This window comes from Canis lupus, chromosome 26 (genome assembly GCF_011100685.1).
Source record: "Canis lupus familiaris isolate Mischka breed German Shepherd chromosome 26, alternate assembly UU_Cfam_GSD_1.0, whole genome shotgun sequence".
In the NCBI taxonomy this organism is placed as follows: Eukaryota; Metazoa; Chordata; class Mammalia; order Carnivora; family Canidae; genus Canis; species Canis lupus.
The window spans coordinates 37511670-37527969 of record NC_049247.1 but is presented as its reverse complement, the minus strand read 5'-3'; the positions used below and the strand labels follow the sequence as shown (position 1 = coordinate 37527969).

At 52.0% G+C, this 16300-nt stretch overlaps 1 protein-coding gene across 8 annotated transcripts in view; it reads left to right on the top strand.

Annotated features, from left to right (window-relative positions):
* SGMS1 (sphingomyelin synthase 1) overlaps window positions 1-16300 on the top strand; it is a 229116-nt gene that overhangs the window by 204985 nt on the left and 7831 nt on the right. For all 8 annotated transcript variants that reach the window (XM_038576036.1, XM_038576035.1, XM_038576039.1 and 5 more), the window contains one exon: window positions 4768-4885. In XM_038576036.1, coding sequence (XP_038431964.1) covers window positions 4768-4885 — 118 coding nt within the window. The remainder of the gene's footprint in view (window positions 1-4767; window positions 4886-16300) is intronic.

The following is a 16300-nucleotide window of genomic DNA, read 5'->3' as shown; positions in this document are numbered from 1 at the left end:
TAGTCATCGGGGTGGATGGTAGGATTGTAGCAGACAGGACAAAGGGAGGGGCCACGGAGAGATTTAGGGCCACAGCAGGACACTAGGGTTCTATCTTGCCCAGCGCAGGGGGCTTTATGTCTGCCAGAGAAGACGGGCAAGGTAGGTGTGGGGCCAGGTTGAGGGCAGTTTGAACTCAGCGAGTAATGGTGAGTGGTTGTCATAATCCGGGGAATCCGAGGGCTGGGAGCGGAAAGGGAGGAGAGCAGATTTAAAAGCTCTCTGGAGTGGGCTTCAGCGGAATGTGGGAATGGGGCAGGGCTGGATGAGATTGAGCGCACCGGGGAACCTCTTCGGAGTCTGACCCCCGAGACCTGAGTGACAGGCAGCGTCCTGGGAATCCACATCCTACCCGAGGCGGGAGGGACTGCGCAGCGTGGACTCCAGGAGCACCAACTGCTGGACTGAGCTGCATCTGGAGGACGTTTGGGCAGCGTGCTGGGAGAGGAGGCTGGAGCGCAGTGGGCCAGCGCGTCGGGGCCTCCTGGGCTTCCTCAAGGATTTGGATGTCATTTAAAATGTATTTGGCAGCTGTTGATGAGCAGCCCGGGGGGCTCAGCAGTTTAGCACTGCCTTCAGCCCAGGGCCTGATCCTGGAGACCTGGGATCGAGTCCCACGTCGGGCTCCCTGCAAGGAGCCTGCTTCTCCCTCTGCCTCTCTCTCTCTCTCTCTGTGTCTCTCATAAATAAATAAATAAAAAATCTTTAAAAAGAAAATAAAAAATAAAATGTATTTGGCAGCTATTGAAAGGTTTCAAAGGACACCTTCTCTTTATCTGTTTCCACAGACTGATTCTGGTGGGTCCGTGTGCAAAGGGTCTTGGGAAGCACGAGTGGAATTAGGGACAAGAGATCGGAGAAGGTCAGTGTAGAAGTCCAGGGGAGATAGAAGCAGACACGGGGCTGCCATTCCAGACAAACTGAGAACATCGGGGCTGCAAGCAGGCAGCACTGGGCGCGGTCTGTAAACAGTGATGGAAAGTGGGCACGTTTTGTGTCAGAGACCCAGAAGATTCGTTTCAGCACTCTCAGAATTAACACGGTCACTAAGGCATTATCAGATTCTTACTGGGGGGAATTCTGGCCCATATGAAATATGACATAAAACACTGTGAAAAAATCTGAGTTAAGTAGATTTTTTTTTAATTTATGTACATGAGACAGAGCACACGTGTGTGATGGGGGGACAGAGGGAGATAGAATCTGAAGCAGACTCCGAGCTGAGCGTGGAGCCCGACGGGCTGGATCTCACGAGCTGAGCTGTGACCAAGAGCTAGACACTTACCTGACAGAGCCACCCAGGTGCCCCTAAATTAAATGGATTTTTAAACATAACTTAAATGTGTTGGGATGTCAGCTCGTCTCAGGTAAAATTCGGGTTTCTTACCCAGTTCGACGTCACTTCCTGAGTCCGTCGTGGGCTGTATTTATACCTGAGCTCGCACTCCGAGCCTCATTTTTCCGGTCTGTGATGTGAGGACCGCAAGGCATTGCAGTTGCTTTAAGAACTAAACAGCGCTTGGCATGGAGGAGAAACGCGGCAGTAGGATTCCTTAGACTCACGACAGAGGCGAGGCATCCTTTTGCTGGTGAGGAGACTCATTTCCAAGGAAGTCATTCGAGGTGGCCCCGGTCACCAGGTGAGGCTGGTGACGGTAGAGCTGGTACCTGCGTGCAGAACTCCCCGAGCTGGTGCAAGACCTGACTCTGCCCCGGCTCCCGTGACCCCACTAGACCCGGGGTCTCCCTGGCCCTGTTCCCGTCTTGCCGCTGGGTTGGGATAGCTCCGTTGCTCAGAGTCACGGCCTGTTGTTGCCGGAAGCTGGGAGCTTCCATCAAGAGCCTGCAGACTAGAGCTGAGCCCTCAGAGTTGCTGTATGTTTTCTGGCTGTGCTTTAGTGGAAGGAGGCAAGCTGTGGGAAACGAGAGAACTTTCCAGTATTTTAATTTTCCATTGTAGTACGTTCACATCTTTCACCATTTTTTTCTTCAGAAATTTGAACTGTTGTGCCAAATGCCAAAAACAACACAGCCCTGCTCCTGCAGGCCTAATTTTGGTAGTGTTTAGTCAGCCTCTCAGCACCCTCCCCTTTTTAAATAGGGATGTTGAAAAGTTTAATAAAACACACTCTTGTAGCAAGCCTCTAAATACAAGATATTTAATCTGTAAAATAGATTTTTAGTCGTGTTTCCTTATAATCCCGCTTAATGAATAAGGATTTTTCCCCTCCTCTCAGGAAAAGTAGTGAAAGCCTGTTCCCCAGATGGTTGAGAGATGAGTAGATGGCTGGGCTGCGAGGGTCAGATGAGGTCATAGGCAGCCCCCGAGTGAGGGGCTGCAGGCTTCTGTGCAGCGGGACGGGGGAGATTGCCCCGTGTGAGAAGAGCAGCACTGTGGCTTGGACAGTCACGGCCTTTGGTTCTTGGCAGTCGCTTGATCTTTTTTTTTTCCTTCTTTTTTTTTTTTTTTTTTTTTTGTAGTCGCTTGATCTCTCCTAATATCTCATTAATACCTCTTCCGGGGCTTTTTTGTCGCCTTGTTAGGTTTTTAACCACCTTAAACCTTTTCTTTTCAAACACGTCCTGAACGTGTATCCTCCCAGTTTTAGTGTCTGTGCTCCCCGGGTGAGCACACCCATCTTGAACGTTTCAACCTCTAAGTAAGTAAAAATTGTAGTGTGTGAAATTCTTTGATGAAGGAAATAAATGCCTCAAGCACATAGAATTCTTTGAAACACTTTTATAACCTGCTGGTTTAAGTTTGTGGGAGGAGACCCCAGTTAATATTATCGATTGAAGATCGTCTAAGATGAGTTTTTAGAAGATTAAGTAAATGCTGCAGATAAGATTCTTACAAACAAGCCCGTTCAACTTACCACCTGGTTAATACTGATGAAATCACATGATAAAGTCATTTGACTTTTTCTTTAAGTCAGACAGTAATTGTGGCTGAATCTCCAGTGTTTGTAACTTTGCAAGTCTCCGTCATCTCAGCCATAAACTTTGCCCAAGTGGAGCGATAGCGGTCACTTTGTTATTTTTTTCCTTAAAGAGATGAACAGATCTAGATAAACAGAACAGCTTTCTGCCTTAGATCTTTCCTGGGTAGTTCAAGTGAAATTGCAAATAATTTGTCCTTTTGGGCAGGATGGCTAGAGAGGGCATTTCCTTCTGAAAAAAGATGACCCTTCTGTCTCGTGATGGAAAATGCACTGGTATTTCAAGGATTCTTGGTCAGACACTTACAGGGTTGGGGTTATTCTCCAGCATTGTCCCCGTTATAGTGTTGAACTACATGGTGCTTTTTATAATACATGAAGGCACATCCCTCTACGAGACAGCTTTATGCTGAGTGAATTCTTGTCCGTGGAGGTGGGGTGCACAGCTGCAGTGAGACAAGGTGCTACTGCCTCTGCGGAGAGTTCCTGAAATCTGGGTAAGGGGGCAACACCCGGCATCCATCCATACATCTAAGTAGCCTACGTGCACTGGTGCACTTAGGCATGACGAGCAGGGTCACATGGGTCATTGTTGAAAACTGTTTACATAACTGGAACGTTACTTTGTTCCTCTTGTTAAAACAAACAAACAAAAATGCAGGTGATGCCAGTTGTCTTCCGAAGACGCACTGCGTAGGACTGTCCCTCCTGCAGCAGGACCAGGGCCCCGCTGTACGCAGTGATTAAATGTTCGGGATCTGAGGGGAAAGCCTGCCCACTGTTTCTGAGATTCTTCAGTATGTTGAGCGCCAGTTGCCCAGACCAAGGAACGGGTGAAGGAGGAGGAGCCCACAGGACCGGGGCGCTGCCTGAGGAGGAATGGGGTAGGAGCAGGAGTAGAGCGGAGGGAACATTGGTGTCCGCGGACGCACGCAGGGGAGCACGGCTCAACCTCACTCAAGTCCGCTGGGGTGGAACTTGGTGCCCGGTGAAGGTATCGACGTCAATGTACTTGTTCACGCGTGGACATCAGATACTTTCATGAGAATGACGCGTCACCTTGAAACAGAGACGATTTCTCATCCTTGCGTATTTTGTTACCCACGTAACCAAGACATCCAGCGGCCCCTGTCGTGCCTGTGAGGCTGGGGCTGCTGTCCAGTGTTTGTGACATTGTCGTCCCCGGTTTCCGGAGTCAGAAGCGGGCAGTTGCGTGTCAGCGGCCAGTCACGGACGTGTGGTTGGCACGCAGGGAGGTGGCGTCCGGTGCTGCTGTGCGGGCAGGCTCTTTTCTTGACATTGTACTTGGCCAGATGGAGTCCACTAAGAGCGCCCATGCAGGCCGGGTCACTGCATGGCCTTGATCACACAATGCCAGAAAAATCTGGAATTCCCATTTCATGCCATTTTAGTTTTCTGAGCATCTCCCCTCTTCATGACAGAAAGCACACTGCGCTCTGACCATTTGAGCACAAGTACTGAGTGGGCTGGGAGGAACGGACGTGGGTCCCACTTGCGCCTCAGGTGGACGTCCCCTGGGCATAAGGCCTCAGGAAGCCTCGTGAGCAGCTACAGGGCGATTTAGACTCTTCTGGGCAGTTCACATGAAAGGAATCAAAACCACAGCATTCTCCGGAGCCTCCCCTTAATCTACGTCTGCTTTGGTTATAACGTTTTTATTCCAGGTTCTTGAGTAATTTTGGGGTTGGTGTGTTTTGTCGGGTCACTGAAAACTTGGATGAACCTGCAGAATTTCATGACTGAGTGCCCTGTTTTTCCCTTTTTCCAGGTCTATTATTAGCAGAAGATTCTTCTGCATAGTTGGCACGCTGTACCTGTATCGCTGTATCACAATGTATGTGACCACACTCCCAGTGCCCGGCATGCATTTCAACTGCTCTCCGAAGGTAAACCTTTGCTCGCTGTGATTGCCCCTTCTGTCTGTCTGTCTGTCGTCCTGCCCAGGGCTCCTCTGAGTCAGGCCAGAGGTGACCGTCTCCTGGGACTGTGGTCAAAGCCCCGCACCCTTACAGGCAGTGTCACTAAGCAGTAAGGTGAGGCCCCCGCCGGCACTCCCCAGCTGGGAGAGTATGTGGTCCAGTTAGTGTGCCACGGGCAGCTGGGCTCCGTGTGTGGGTGTAGCTCCTTGGTTTCCTGCCAGACTTCTAAAATATCGTTCGCTCCCTTGACACAGATCCAAGAGCTTCTATATGCTTTTTCCCCCCTCTCTTGGATGGAAAGTTTGGCCTCCGGTGGTATTTTTCCCTTCTTTCCACGAATTCCTGCGGTGGTAACGTGTAACGGCAGAGCGAGAAACACTGTGCCTGTGCCGTTGCCCCCTCCGCCCACCCAAACGGGGTCACCCTTTCCTGGAGGTACACCCTGCCCTGTTGATCTTCTCTGGTGACCTTTCTTTAAAATAAACTCTGTTCCTCTCTCACTGGCTCAGTTTTTCCATCAGGTTCACAAAATACCCCTTACCCCTGACCTTTGCCTTGCAGTGCTTCCAACAGGGCCGATCCCTGGAACTTTTGCGATAATTAGCAGATTTAGTTTTAAAGACATTTGCCTGCAACAAAGCTCCAATGCAGTGAGAAGTAGAAGAGGCCGGCCGCCTCGCTTGGGTTGGAGGGTATAGGGAGTGCCAGGGTGCATTTAGAATCCTGTCTTTGCGTCGCACCTGCGTTGGTAAAACACCCACGTCCTTTCAGTTCCATCTCCTTTCCCTGGAGTTCTTTCCAGAAGAGACCGTGTCTCTGCCAGAACTGGGAAAGAAAGAGTCACCAGACATCTTTATCACTGGACGTTTTGGGTCCTTCCAGGTTACGTGCTTCCTGCGTCCCCTTCCTTTTTAGACTGCGGCGTGTGCTCTGGAAGGTAGCTGGCTCCCTGCTTCATTCTGTCTTTGCTTTCAGACTCCTTAACTCTGGAGAAGCCGCCATACAGAATGAGTGGTCTCGTCTCCATCAGCAGGGCCCCTCCCCACACTCTTCATCTTGTTCCCTCTTCCTCTGAAGCAGCCGGCCTCACATGTTCTCTGGCCTCCGTGAAAGCTCCCGAGCACTTGCCCGTGGGCCCTGGATTGTAGGAGATAGATGCCTCCTTATCAGTGAGGGTCCAGTGGACTCCTGGTGGGAGGCTGGCCTGATAAGCCGGGTGTGCTCAGTAGGAGGCTGACCTTCTAGATTTGTGCCTACGTCTAGTTGAGCTTCTGGAAGGAGTGTGCATCGGGAAATTTCTCTGCCAAGGAGCGTAGCATCCCTGGCCAAGCCCGCGGTCATAGGTCCGATGTGCCCTCTGGTTATTCCCCGTGCTCCGGCTCCACCCCAGGACCTCTCTCCCTGCTACTGGGTCCCGTGGCCAGCAAGCCCAAGCTGGGTTAGCCTTGGCGCTCAGAGACAGCCCAGCCTGAGTCACCGGCAAATCCAGCCAAGGTCCTGTGGCTATAAATAGTTGTGGTTTTTCTTGGTAAAGACAGAGGTCACAGCAGGAACTGTGCAAAAAAGTCCCCGGCCCAAACGTGCTACTCACTTACGGTGTTGCCAGAAATCCTGACTGCGGCCATCCTTCCATGATGGTCATTTAAAAATTGGGATTTTTTTTAAGTAAAAAGAACACAGAAGAGGACAAAATGTAAGCACAGCTTAGCAAAAATAATTAAGAATTCATTAACTACTTCTTTGGTAGCATAGGCTCTTGGAAGAAGGGATTCAGACAACAATTTTTATTTTGAAACTTTTGTCGTATCTCCCAGGGGAGAGGAGCTTGTATATGGAATCTCCATACACCCAACACCCAGATTCAGTAATTATCCTCCTTTTTGAAGTATTTTAAAACAAACGTCAGGCAGTGTCGTCTGGTGGCTGTGTGCTTGAGTATGCGTCTGAAGATTTGGGGGCATTTTATTGATAACTGTACTGCTCTTGGTACAGTGAACATGATCAATAGTTTTTGGTATTGGCGATTTTTCATGGAATATCTTGATTTTCTTTAAAATGCGTTTTAAAAAAACTGGTTTGTGTAATCAGGAGCCAATGTGTCTACATTTAGTTGCTGTGTCTCCCGAGCCTCTGATTGTAGGGCAGCCCTTTCGTTCCCCGCTTGTCACCCCGTTTGTGACTCTTAGGAGATGCGTGGTTCTGTGGAGGAGCCCACCTTCTGGATTTTCCCGTTTGATTCTTGGTCGTGCCTTTTTCTCTGCTCCATTTCTTTTGTAAATAGAAAACGGGCTCTGGACACCCAGTATGGTTTGGTTTCAGCTCTGTGGGTGGGAACACTCCGCAGGTGAGACGGCATGATTTCTGAAGCCGGACAGAAGAGTCAGGGGCCCGTGGAGGCCGGTGCTGCCCCCGGCCTGGTGGGTCAGACCCCCCGGGATCCAGCAGCCACTTGGGCTCAATCGCTGTCCTGGGAGCCGAGTTGGAGGGAGGGCAGCCCGGAGGCCCACGTGGCCACGTCACAGCCCAGCCCGGGTTCCTGGGTCAGGCCCGAAGTCATACGGGCCAGCGGTTCCATCGGGGTCTCCCCAGAGCAACCCTCCTGAACCATCACGCGGGGAGGTGGCCTCTCGGGCCCTAAGAATACGGACCGAGTCGTGGGAAGGACCGGGGTCACAGCGCATGGCCTTGCACCCTGCAGCCCCGCCCTGTGGACCCGGGGTTACTTCCCAGGGCCATGGAGCCTTGACTGGCAGCACGGCACCAAGGACATGCTCTGGGTCTGTCCTGAGGGGCTCTAGACGGGTGGCGGCGACACATCGGGGCTCCGTGGGTGGGCAGTGCCACGCAGGGGTGAGGAGAGAGGTGGATGTTGTCACCAGGCTTCACCCCTGCGCCCCTCGTGCCTGGTGACGTTCACTTCACAAACCTGTGGGAAGGGGCGGGCCAGAGCACACGCTCTCTGCCTCCCATGGCCCGTGAACTTGGCTCTGCCATCCTGCGAACACGCCCAGGAGCTGCTGCATTCCTCCCTGAGCGCCGGTCCTCCCAGCGCGTGGCTTCCACGACATCACGCGGGCTGTTCCCACCGTTCACTGGCTTGGTGGCAGCCGGCCCTTCCTGGGCAGGGTGCAGGGGCTTGGAGGAGGGGCCGCGGGGAGATGGGGAAGGTGTGGGGAGACGGGGAAGGGGCCCTGGCCGCCTGGGCTGCTCAGCTCCTAGACCGGGAGTTTGTGGCCTGGTGTGAACACCCGCCCTGCGCCCTGAGACACAGCCCGAGGCCTGCGGACGCGGCAAGTTGGGCCCTTTGCAGCTCTCATCTTAGGAGTCCTGCAAGGACAGCCTGGCTCCTCTTGGAGTGCAGTGCTCTGTGGTCTCCACGGCGACCGTGGGCTTGCACACATCAACAACAACAAAAAAAACAGAAATGCACTAAATCATTAGTTTTTTTCCTCTCTTAAAAAGATTACTTTTTTCTGTTTCAGAGAAACTACGCATCTGTTATACACACAGTGAGAAATACAGAAAGAGGATAATGTTTAGTCGCTCATGGCCTTGCTTACTGCCATTTCCGTGTATTTATTAGTCCTTTTCGCAGATTGTCTTACGTGTTTCTGATCATGCTTTCTGTGCGGTTAATTGTGCTTCCTTAACAGTTTACACTCGTGGCCTGGGCTGAAATCAAGAGTCAGACGCTCCACTGCCGGAGCCACTCAGGCACCTGCCCCCTAAGTGATTTTAGTTAAGAGGCATCACCGGGGGCCTCGTTCTCCTGCAGCATGAGGCAGGGAGAGCGCAGATGAGCCTCCTTTTCATACGCAAGCAGGTCGATGATGTCAACTGAGCAAAGCATTTCTACAGAGCCTGCCCTGTGTGGGATGAGCTTGAGGATCCACGAATCCATACCACAGGTGTCTGCCTGCCAGGCACCCAGATGCCGCGACCCCTGGCTCTGATGGCTGAGGCCTCCCTGTGACCCCGTGTGGCGCCCACAGAAAGTGGCAAACACTGCTGAGTGTCGGCTGCGCGGAGGACATACCGTCTGAGCCGGGTCTCAAAGGGACGAGTAGGAGTTTGCCAGGTGGAGTGGGGGAGCAGAAGGGTGGGGAAGGCACGGGGTGTGGAGGGGGCATCCTGGGAGGGGAGGGGGGACCCTGGTGTGGGACCCTGTGGCAAGTGGCCAGAGAGACCATGTGGACACACCAGGCGGGTCCTTGCACCTTTGAAGGAGTTCAGCCACAGAAGCCAGGAATGGTTGGAGGAAGAGGAGGGGTATGAAGTGGCCACATGGCCCCTGGAAGGAAGGGACGGAGGGGAGCACCTCCAGTGACGCCAGGTGTGGTGCCCAGCACACTGTTGTCACTCGGTCCTCCCGGGGGAGCGGGGGAGAGTGCCATTGGTTCAGGGACGCTTGGCCTGCCTGTTGTCTTGCAGGTCCCACCACTTAGGATGACGCGAGAACACAGGCTGTGTCTGTCCTGTTCATGCGGGAGGCCGGTGAGGCCCCGTGGGTGTGCTGGTGTGGGCCGGGCAGCACGAGCCGTGTTGGGGGACATGGGGACGGGCCAGAGGTTTTCAACAAGGCAGCAGCCATCACGTGCGGAGGTCACTGGAGTCAAAGAGCCTCCCGCCAGCCGTCGGAGGAGCGTCAGAGGTGGCAGTGTGGGCGTCCCCGTGAGGCGTCATCCACTGTGTCACAGCGCACGCAGGTGGCTGATGGGACTTGCACGCTGAGGGAGGGGCCAGAGCTGCCCGACTCCGCAGGCATATTTCCTGCTGGGTGGCGCCCTGTTGAGAGTACCCCAATGAAACAGCGGCCGTGACTGATGAGAATACGTTAGTAAAGAAACTGAGCGTTGAGGGAAAAAAAGGTCAGCTCATAGATGGAAAAATATTAGAGAAAATCCCCATTTGCGACGACTGCAGTGGTCCTTCCAGCAGGAACCAGGAATGGGTGGCAAGGCCGTTGGGTGAAACGTGGGGGGCACGGTATTTACATAAGTTAAGAAAAACACAAATTGCTCATGAATTATCCAGAGGCAGGGTTGTGTGCTCCGTGGAGAAATCAGGTAGACGCTCCCACTGCCGGGTGACCAAACCGGTCACGGGACAAACGGTATCAGGGGCTTTCCGACGTGATATGCTGAGGACACACCGTTTCTGTGACAGCCTCCTGCCAGGAACCTTCAGCATGACTTTGAACACACATGATCCGATAAAACCAAATTGAGGGACATTCTGTAAAGAAACTAGACTGGACTCTTCAAAAAACATCAGTGCCCTAAAAACAGAGACCGAGAAATAGAAAAATTAAGACTGTGTCAGGTAGCTGCGAGATGTGTGCCCTGGCTGGACACTGGACCAGGGCTCGGGAGCTGTGAGGGCGTGCTGAGGTCCGTGACCACACTGCCTCGTCGTTACACGTGTAGGACCGTGACGATGGAAGGTAACGTCCTTGTTGTCACACCTGGGGCGAAGCATCACTGGGATGCTTCCACGTGTCATCACACAGTCCAGGAGAAGAGAGGAGAGGAAGTGGCAAGTGTGGTGAAACACTGCTCCTCGACGGGTCCCAGCGAGGTCTGGGTGTTGGTCACACGGACACTCCCCACCCACGGTGGCTCCACAGCGATGGGAGAGCGATACGCATGCAGTAGAAGCCGTGCTTCAGAGTTGGTGGATTTGGATCTTTTCCTGGGCTCGTGATGGTCTCTGGTGGGGCCGGAGCCGCAGCCCCAGGCAGCCCTCTGCTCCTCACATTGGGACAATACACGAGACAGCCCACGCTTGGTCATACGGTGGGCCTCGTCCCACCCGCGGGCTCACGGGAGTGTTTGGAGCATGTGTCAGTCAGCGAGGCTAAGCCATGAGGCTTGGGGGGTTGGTTATAGCAAACGCATCTTTGACTCAGGATATTTTCAGCTCGCTGAAGGTTTATTGGGCCGTGACACCGTTGTAAGTCCAGGAGGATCTGTACTCCGTAGATTGAGAAATTTTCCTAACAAAAATTGGAGGGAATTTTTTAAATGTTTACCTCATAAACAGATAAGGCTGAAGAATCTCTCAACACTTAAAGATAATTTTGTTGGAAGGCAGTCGTGGCTTTCCGAAATGCTGGATTTCTTTCATGTGACAAGTGAGAATATGGGTGAGTGGAAATCCGTGGCCAACTTTGAGATTTCACGAAGCTTTGAGAAGCCTCCTTACGAGAGGCTGTGAAAAGAATGTTAAAGTTTTTACTGGGGGGAAGGAGGCTGGTTAGGGATGCGTGTTGTGCTGCTGATAATTATAGAGACCCTCCCTCCCTCCCCTTAAAATGAAAAAGCCAGCCCAGTAGAGGAGTGGATGGATACAAGTGATAACGGGGAGGTGCCGAGAGCCAGACCCTTCCGAGTTCAGTGGAGGGAAAAGTCTTTAGAAGTTGTCCGTGAGTGCTAGACCATCGGTGCGCGTACTGAAATCTCTCTACTCCGATCAGTTGAGATGGATCCGATGTTGGAGATGGAGCAGAGTCTTCCCAGGACTGAGGCAGTGACCGCAGGAGGAAGAGGTCAGAAAGGTCTCTTGAGCCCACAGCCGAGAATCCATAAAGACGTCGTGTTTGAGGAGCAGACTGGATTCCACGTGCTGGGTGCTGGATGCTGGGTGCTAGGTGCTCCCTGAGGGCTTTGGGATCGTAGTGTGGCCTCACGTCGGGACGACACTTCATAGTTTCAGGGGTCACTCCTGCCAGAGATCATCTCATTTTGGGCGGAGGGCTGAGGGCTGGTCGCCCTTGCTGCCCTGCAGGTGAGTGGAATCTGGAGCTGGAACGGGCATGGCGTTTGTCCAAAGCCCCACCCCCCCAGACCCTTGACCCTGACCTGGGGCTTGGGTTGGATGTGCGCCCCTGAGAAGGCAGACTCGGGGACGTTTGGGGCATTTGGAGCATCGCTGCAGCACAGCACAGTACAAAGCAAGGAAACTTAGAGTCCAGTCGAGCACAGCTGGTTTGAGAAGCCGGAAAGCATGCAGTCGGCGTGCAAAAGACTTGCACGAAAATTTCTTTGGGAGTAGGGCAGCTTAGTCTCCAAGGAGAAGAATGCTTAGGAAGAGCAGGACCTTTAGTGAAGAGCGGTGTGCACCTGCGACTAAGTGACGTGTGTACGGTGGGTGGGATTTCGTTGGAACGACCACGGCCCGGAGGCGGTGTCCGGCGTCACCTGGGGAGGCGTTGGCAACAACAGCGAGCTCTTTGTTTCATCCTGGGGATGCAGAGGCAGGCCTGCTTGGGGGAGAGGAAGGACTTGGCCTGGCCCCACTGACTCCCCGCGGGACAGGACAAAGCCTCTCTGTTTCTGTGCTTATCTGTAACACGGGCGGCGTGACTTCTGCACTAACCACCTGACTGCCTTGGGAGGACACGACGAGATGACTCCTGGGAAAGCTCTGCTGAAAAGTTGGGAGCCTCTGTCCAAACCAAAGCTAACGTCTTCTTAGGTTAAAAACCACCCTGCCCTTCCCATCGGGGGGAGTAAGAAATCTGAGAGAGGGGTGAGGTGACGGGCGATGCCCGGAGCACCTGCTGAGCCTGTAAACACACTCCGTCTCCCAGAAGGACACGGTTCCTCCGTGCTTGTTGGTGGTCAGGTGGGCCGTGTGTGGTCAGGGAGCGCAGCGTTGTGCGGTGGGCCCCCGTCCTGAGGGAGCTGAGCTGAGGGGAACCACGTGCACAGAGCGTGTTTCTCGGCTTGCTTCAGGCCGCCTGGGACGTGGTTGGCAGCAATCCCACGGATCTTCTGCTCCTCCGTGCTGGGCGCCCTCGCAGCTGTGGACTGAGGTCTGATGTTGCAGAGAGGCCTTGTGGGCGTGGCCCAGAGAGATGACAGCGGATTTTCTGTTTGGCAGTGAGATGATCCCTCAGGAATAAGACAAAAAGTGACTTGCTCTGGTTGGTAGTAGGTAGATTGATTGAATGAATGAGTGAATGAATGAGTACTTTGAGAGGCCCGTTTGTGGTTCATGGCTGTGGGAGTGGGGCGTGACAGCAGGCGGTCCGCTCCGTACGCCTCTCCTGCCTGGGCTTGCTCTCTATGCCTTGTTCTTGCTTAAGACTTGGCGACATCACTTACTTTGTGAGCCATTCATTAGGTATTGAAGAAAGTTGCTTTATTTTTACTGACAGCTGACTTCCGTAATTCACACAGTGGTGCAGATCGGAGCGCTCTCGTCACAGCTTCGTACTGTCCCCCGAGAAAGTGGCCATGTGACTGTCCTCCCAAAATACCTCTGCTTTCAAAAATTAACATTCAAGAGCCCACCCGGGGTTGGTTTATACCAGTTCTAGTGGAGTAGTAGGCACACTCCGTGCTGTGCCCCTGAATGCAAGTAAAATACGCCAGGCGGAATCTGCGGAGCAGCGTTGTGGGGGCGCCCAAAGATGGCAGCAGGCAGATTGGGGAGGGAAGCCCGAGTGAGAAGTATGAGGGATAAGCCAAGAGTCTCCTTTTTTCCTTTACATATGTCCTGCTGCACACAGAGGCAGCCTGCATCCCAGAGCTACAGACTTCAAGAGAATCCCTCCATTTCCAGCCCAAGGAGCAGGAACGAAGTCCCCCTGGGACAGAGACGGGGAGACACCCTTCCAGCTTCATGCAAACCCTAGTAACGCGTAGAATGTACATTCTGGACTTTTTCTGTGCATATTTTTAAAACATGGTTAAGTACACTAAATGTTTTGTTTTTCACACAATAGGAGAAAATATTTACGACAAAAACTTAGCACACAGGCGTCGTAAACTTATTTTTTCATAATTTCTTAAGCAGTGATAGGGGCACTAGGGTGGCTCTGTCGGTGTAGTGTCTGCCTTGGGCTCAGGTCATGATCCCGGGGTCCTGGGATGGAGCCACCTGTCAGGCTCCCTGCTCAGTGGGAAGTTTGCTTCTCCCCTGGCTTGTGGTTGCTCGGTCTCAAATGAATAAATCAAAAAAGAGAGAGAAAGGAAGGAAGGGAGGGAGGAAGGAAGGAAGGAAAAAGAAGAAAATAAAAGGCAGTTACAGTGTAGTTCAGTGTGTTTGAATCACTGTAGTGAGTCAAATGAGTTGACCTCAGATTCCAGTTCAGTGTGCCCGGAGTTATTTACAGGGACTCCTGGTGTTGCCTGAACGGACGCGGCCTGCCCTGAACGGACGCGGCCTGCCCTGAACGAGGAGGGCCTGCCCTGAACGGCCGGGCCTGCCCTTTGAACAGCAAGGGAGCACAGTTAGTTAATAACTGCTTCTGGAGGGTTGTTTCCAGTTTGTTGGTTTTACACAGGACATTGCGGTGTTTGTACATAAAGCTTTCTTTCATACGGGGGTCTTTCTTCAGGTCAACCCCAGGAAGCCACGTGGCGGGGTCCCATGGAGGGGTCCCGGGCTGTGCTATTTAGGTTGCTGGTCTGCGCTGATGATGAGTTCTGCAGCGGATTCTGCTGATGGTAATAAAGCTGCGCCTTCCGGGGTGCAGGTGAGGAGGGTGAGGTTAGCCCGGCCGGCCGTCAGGGTCGCACAGCCGCATGGAGGAGCCCAGCCTGCCTGCTCCCCCCCACCCCTGGCACCCCTGGCAGCTGCATTCAGGACACCCCATCCTCCTGCCGGAGCCAGTTGAGAAAATGGGAGACCCCATGCCGGCCCCCCCAGCACCCGCTCCTGCTGCTTGGCTGACGTGATGCGGGGACAATGAGCTGGTGGCATTGTCAGTTTGTGTTTCTGTTTGTTTGAGAGTCTCTGCCTGCAGCTGGCCGTATCCTTTGTCCTCTGGTCTCTGGTCGATTCTGTTTCCTACATTGGTCTTTCTTACTGGATTTATCTCGGGGTGTGTGTGTGTGTGTGTGTGTGTGTGTGTAGGAAAAAGACATTACCTTGTTTCTACTTCAGTTGTTCTATAATTTGTCTTTTCCTTTGTTTGCTTTTTTAAACATAATTACAATTTTTCCCTGGCTGTAACGGGCTATCCTCCTTTCCTCCTTTCCTGTTTGCCCCTAAGCTTAAAGAGGCTGCCCCCTCGCAGAGATCTGACGGACTTGGAAAGATATTTTTAACAGAAAGCATAGGTGTTTTCTCTCCCACTGTTTACCTTGTAATTTTTCTCTCCTCCCTACACATGCAGGTTCCCCACAAGTATTTTTGTGCTAAAATGGGAGGGCAAATTATTGGGTGCTGGTGCCTGAGAATAGGGTTTTCTGTAAAAAAAAAAAAAAAAAAATATTTTCGAAGGACAATCTGAAATAATATAACATGAAAAGCTTACCTAAGCTTTTTTTGCCACAATTTTCTTTTTTATCCATTGTTATGGCAGAATTAGAACAAACTTCCAATTTAAAACTTTTAAAAAGGGGACGCTTGGGTGGCTCAGTGGTTGAGTGTCTCCCTTCAGCCCAGGGCGTGTCCCCGAGGTCCTGGGATCGAGTCCCGCATTGGGCTCCTTGCAGGGAGCTTGCTGCTTCTCCCTCTGCCTGTGTCTCTGCCCCTCTCTGTCTCTCATGAATAAATAAAATCTTTTTAAAAATATTTTAAAAACTAAAAAAAAAATATTTTAAAAACTGAGACTTAAAAATGTTATCATGTTTATATATGCATGCAATTTAAAATATAAAATGGTTCTACACAGCTTGTTACAAGAAACATTAGCTCCCCAACCCTGACCCAACTCCAGCCCACGTTCCTAACTCACTTTCAACTCTTTAACTGAATCTGGTGGTATTTACCTTTGTATCTTTTCACTTTTTACGGGAGTGTATGCACATGCATGTGTTTATCCTCTGGTCTTTAAATGATGTGGCAGTTCTGTTTCTTACTGTTCTGATGAAAATCTTATTGACCTCCTACAGGGAAGGCCAGGACTGAGGGTCCTCCGTGCCCCAGGCCCCAGTCCTGTGCCCTTTCTGCCCCACCCTGTCCCACCATGGACTGTCATGCTTCCTGTCTGTCCCGTCTTCCCAGTCCTAGTTTTCTGTTCTGATTGAACTCCATACTCCGTACTTACGTTATTAGTTTGTAAATGCTCTTTGTAGCCAACTCACATCATTTCCTGTAATTACTTTTCTGCACAATATTTTTTTTTCTGTAGAGTTAGTGGTTGCCTTGCTTTTTGCTTTCTTAGTTTCCTGTGTGCACATTCATCCCCATGTGGTGACTCTTCATTCAGTGCTGTCAGAGGCAGTGGGATCTGCTGTTGGGATCACCTCCCCAAGGACTACCCTCCTGTGGCCTAACTGTCCCCCTGCACTGTTCACTGTCCAGGCTCACAGCCCCTTGGCTCTCCCTTCATAGATGTCCTAGTGGGTCCCCTCTTTTCTTTTTTCTGCATTTACTCCTTTGCTTTACAGAGCATACCCTTATAATTCCCTGAACAGAAGAGGACAT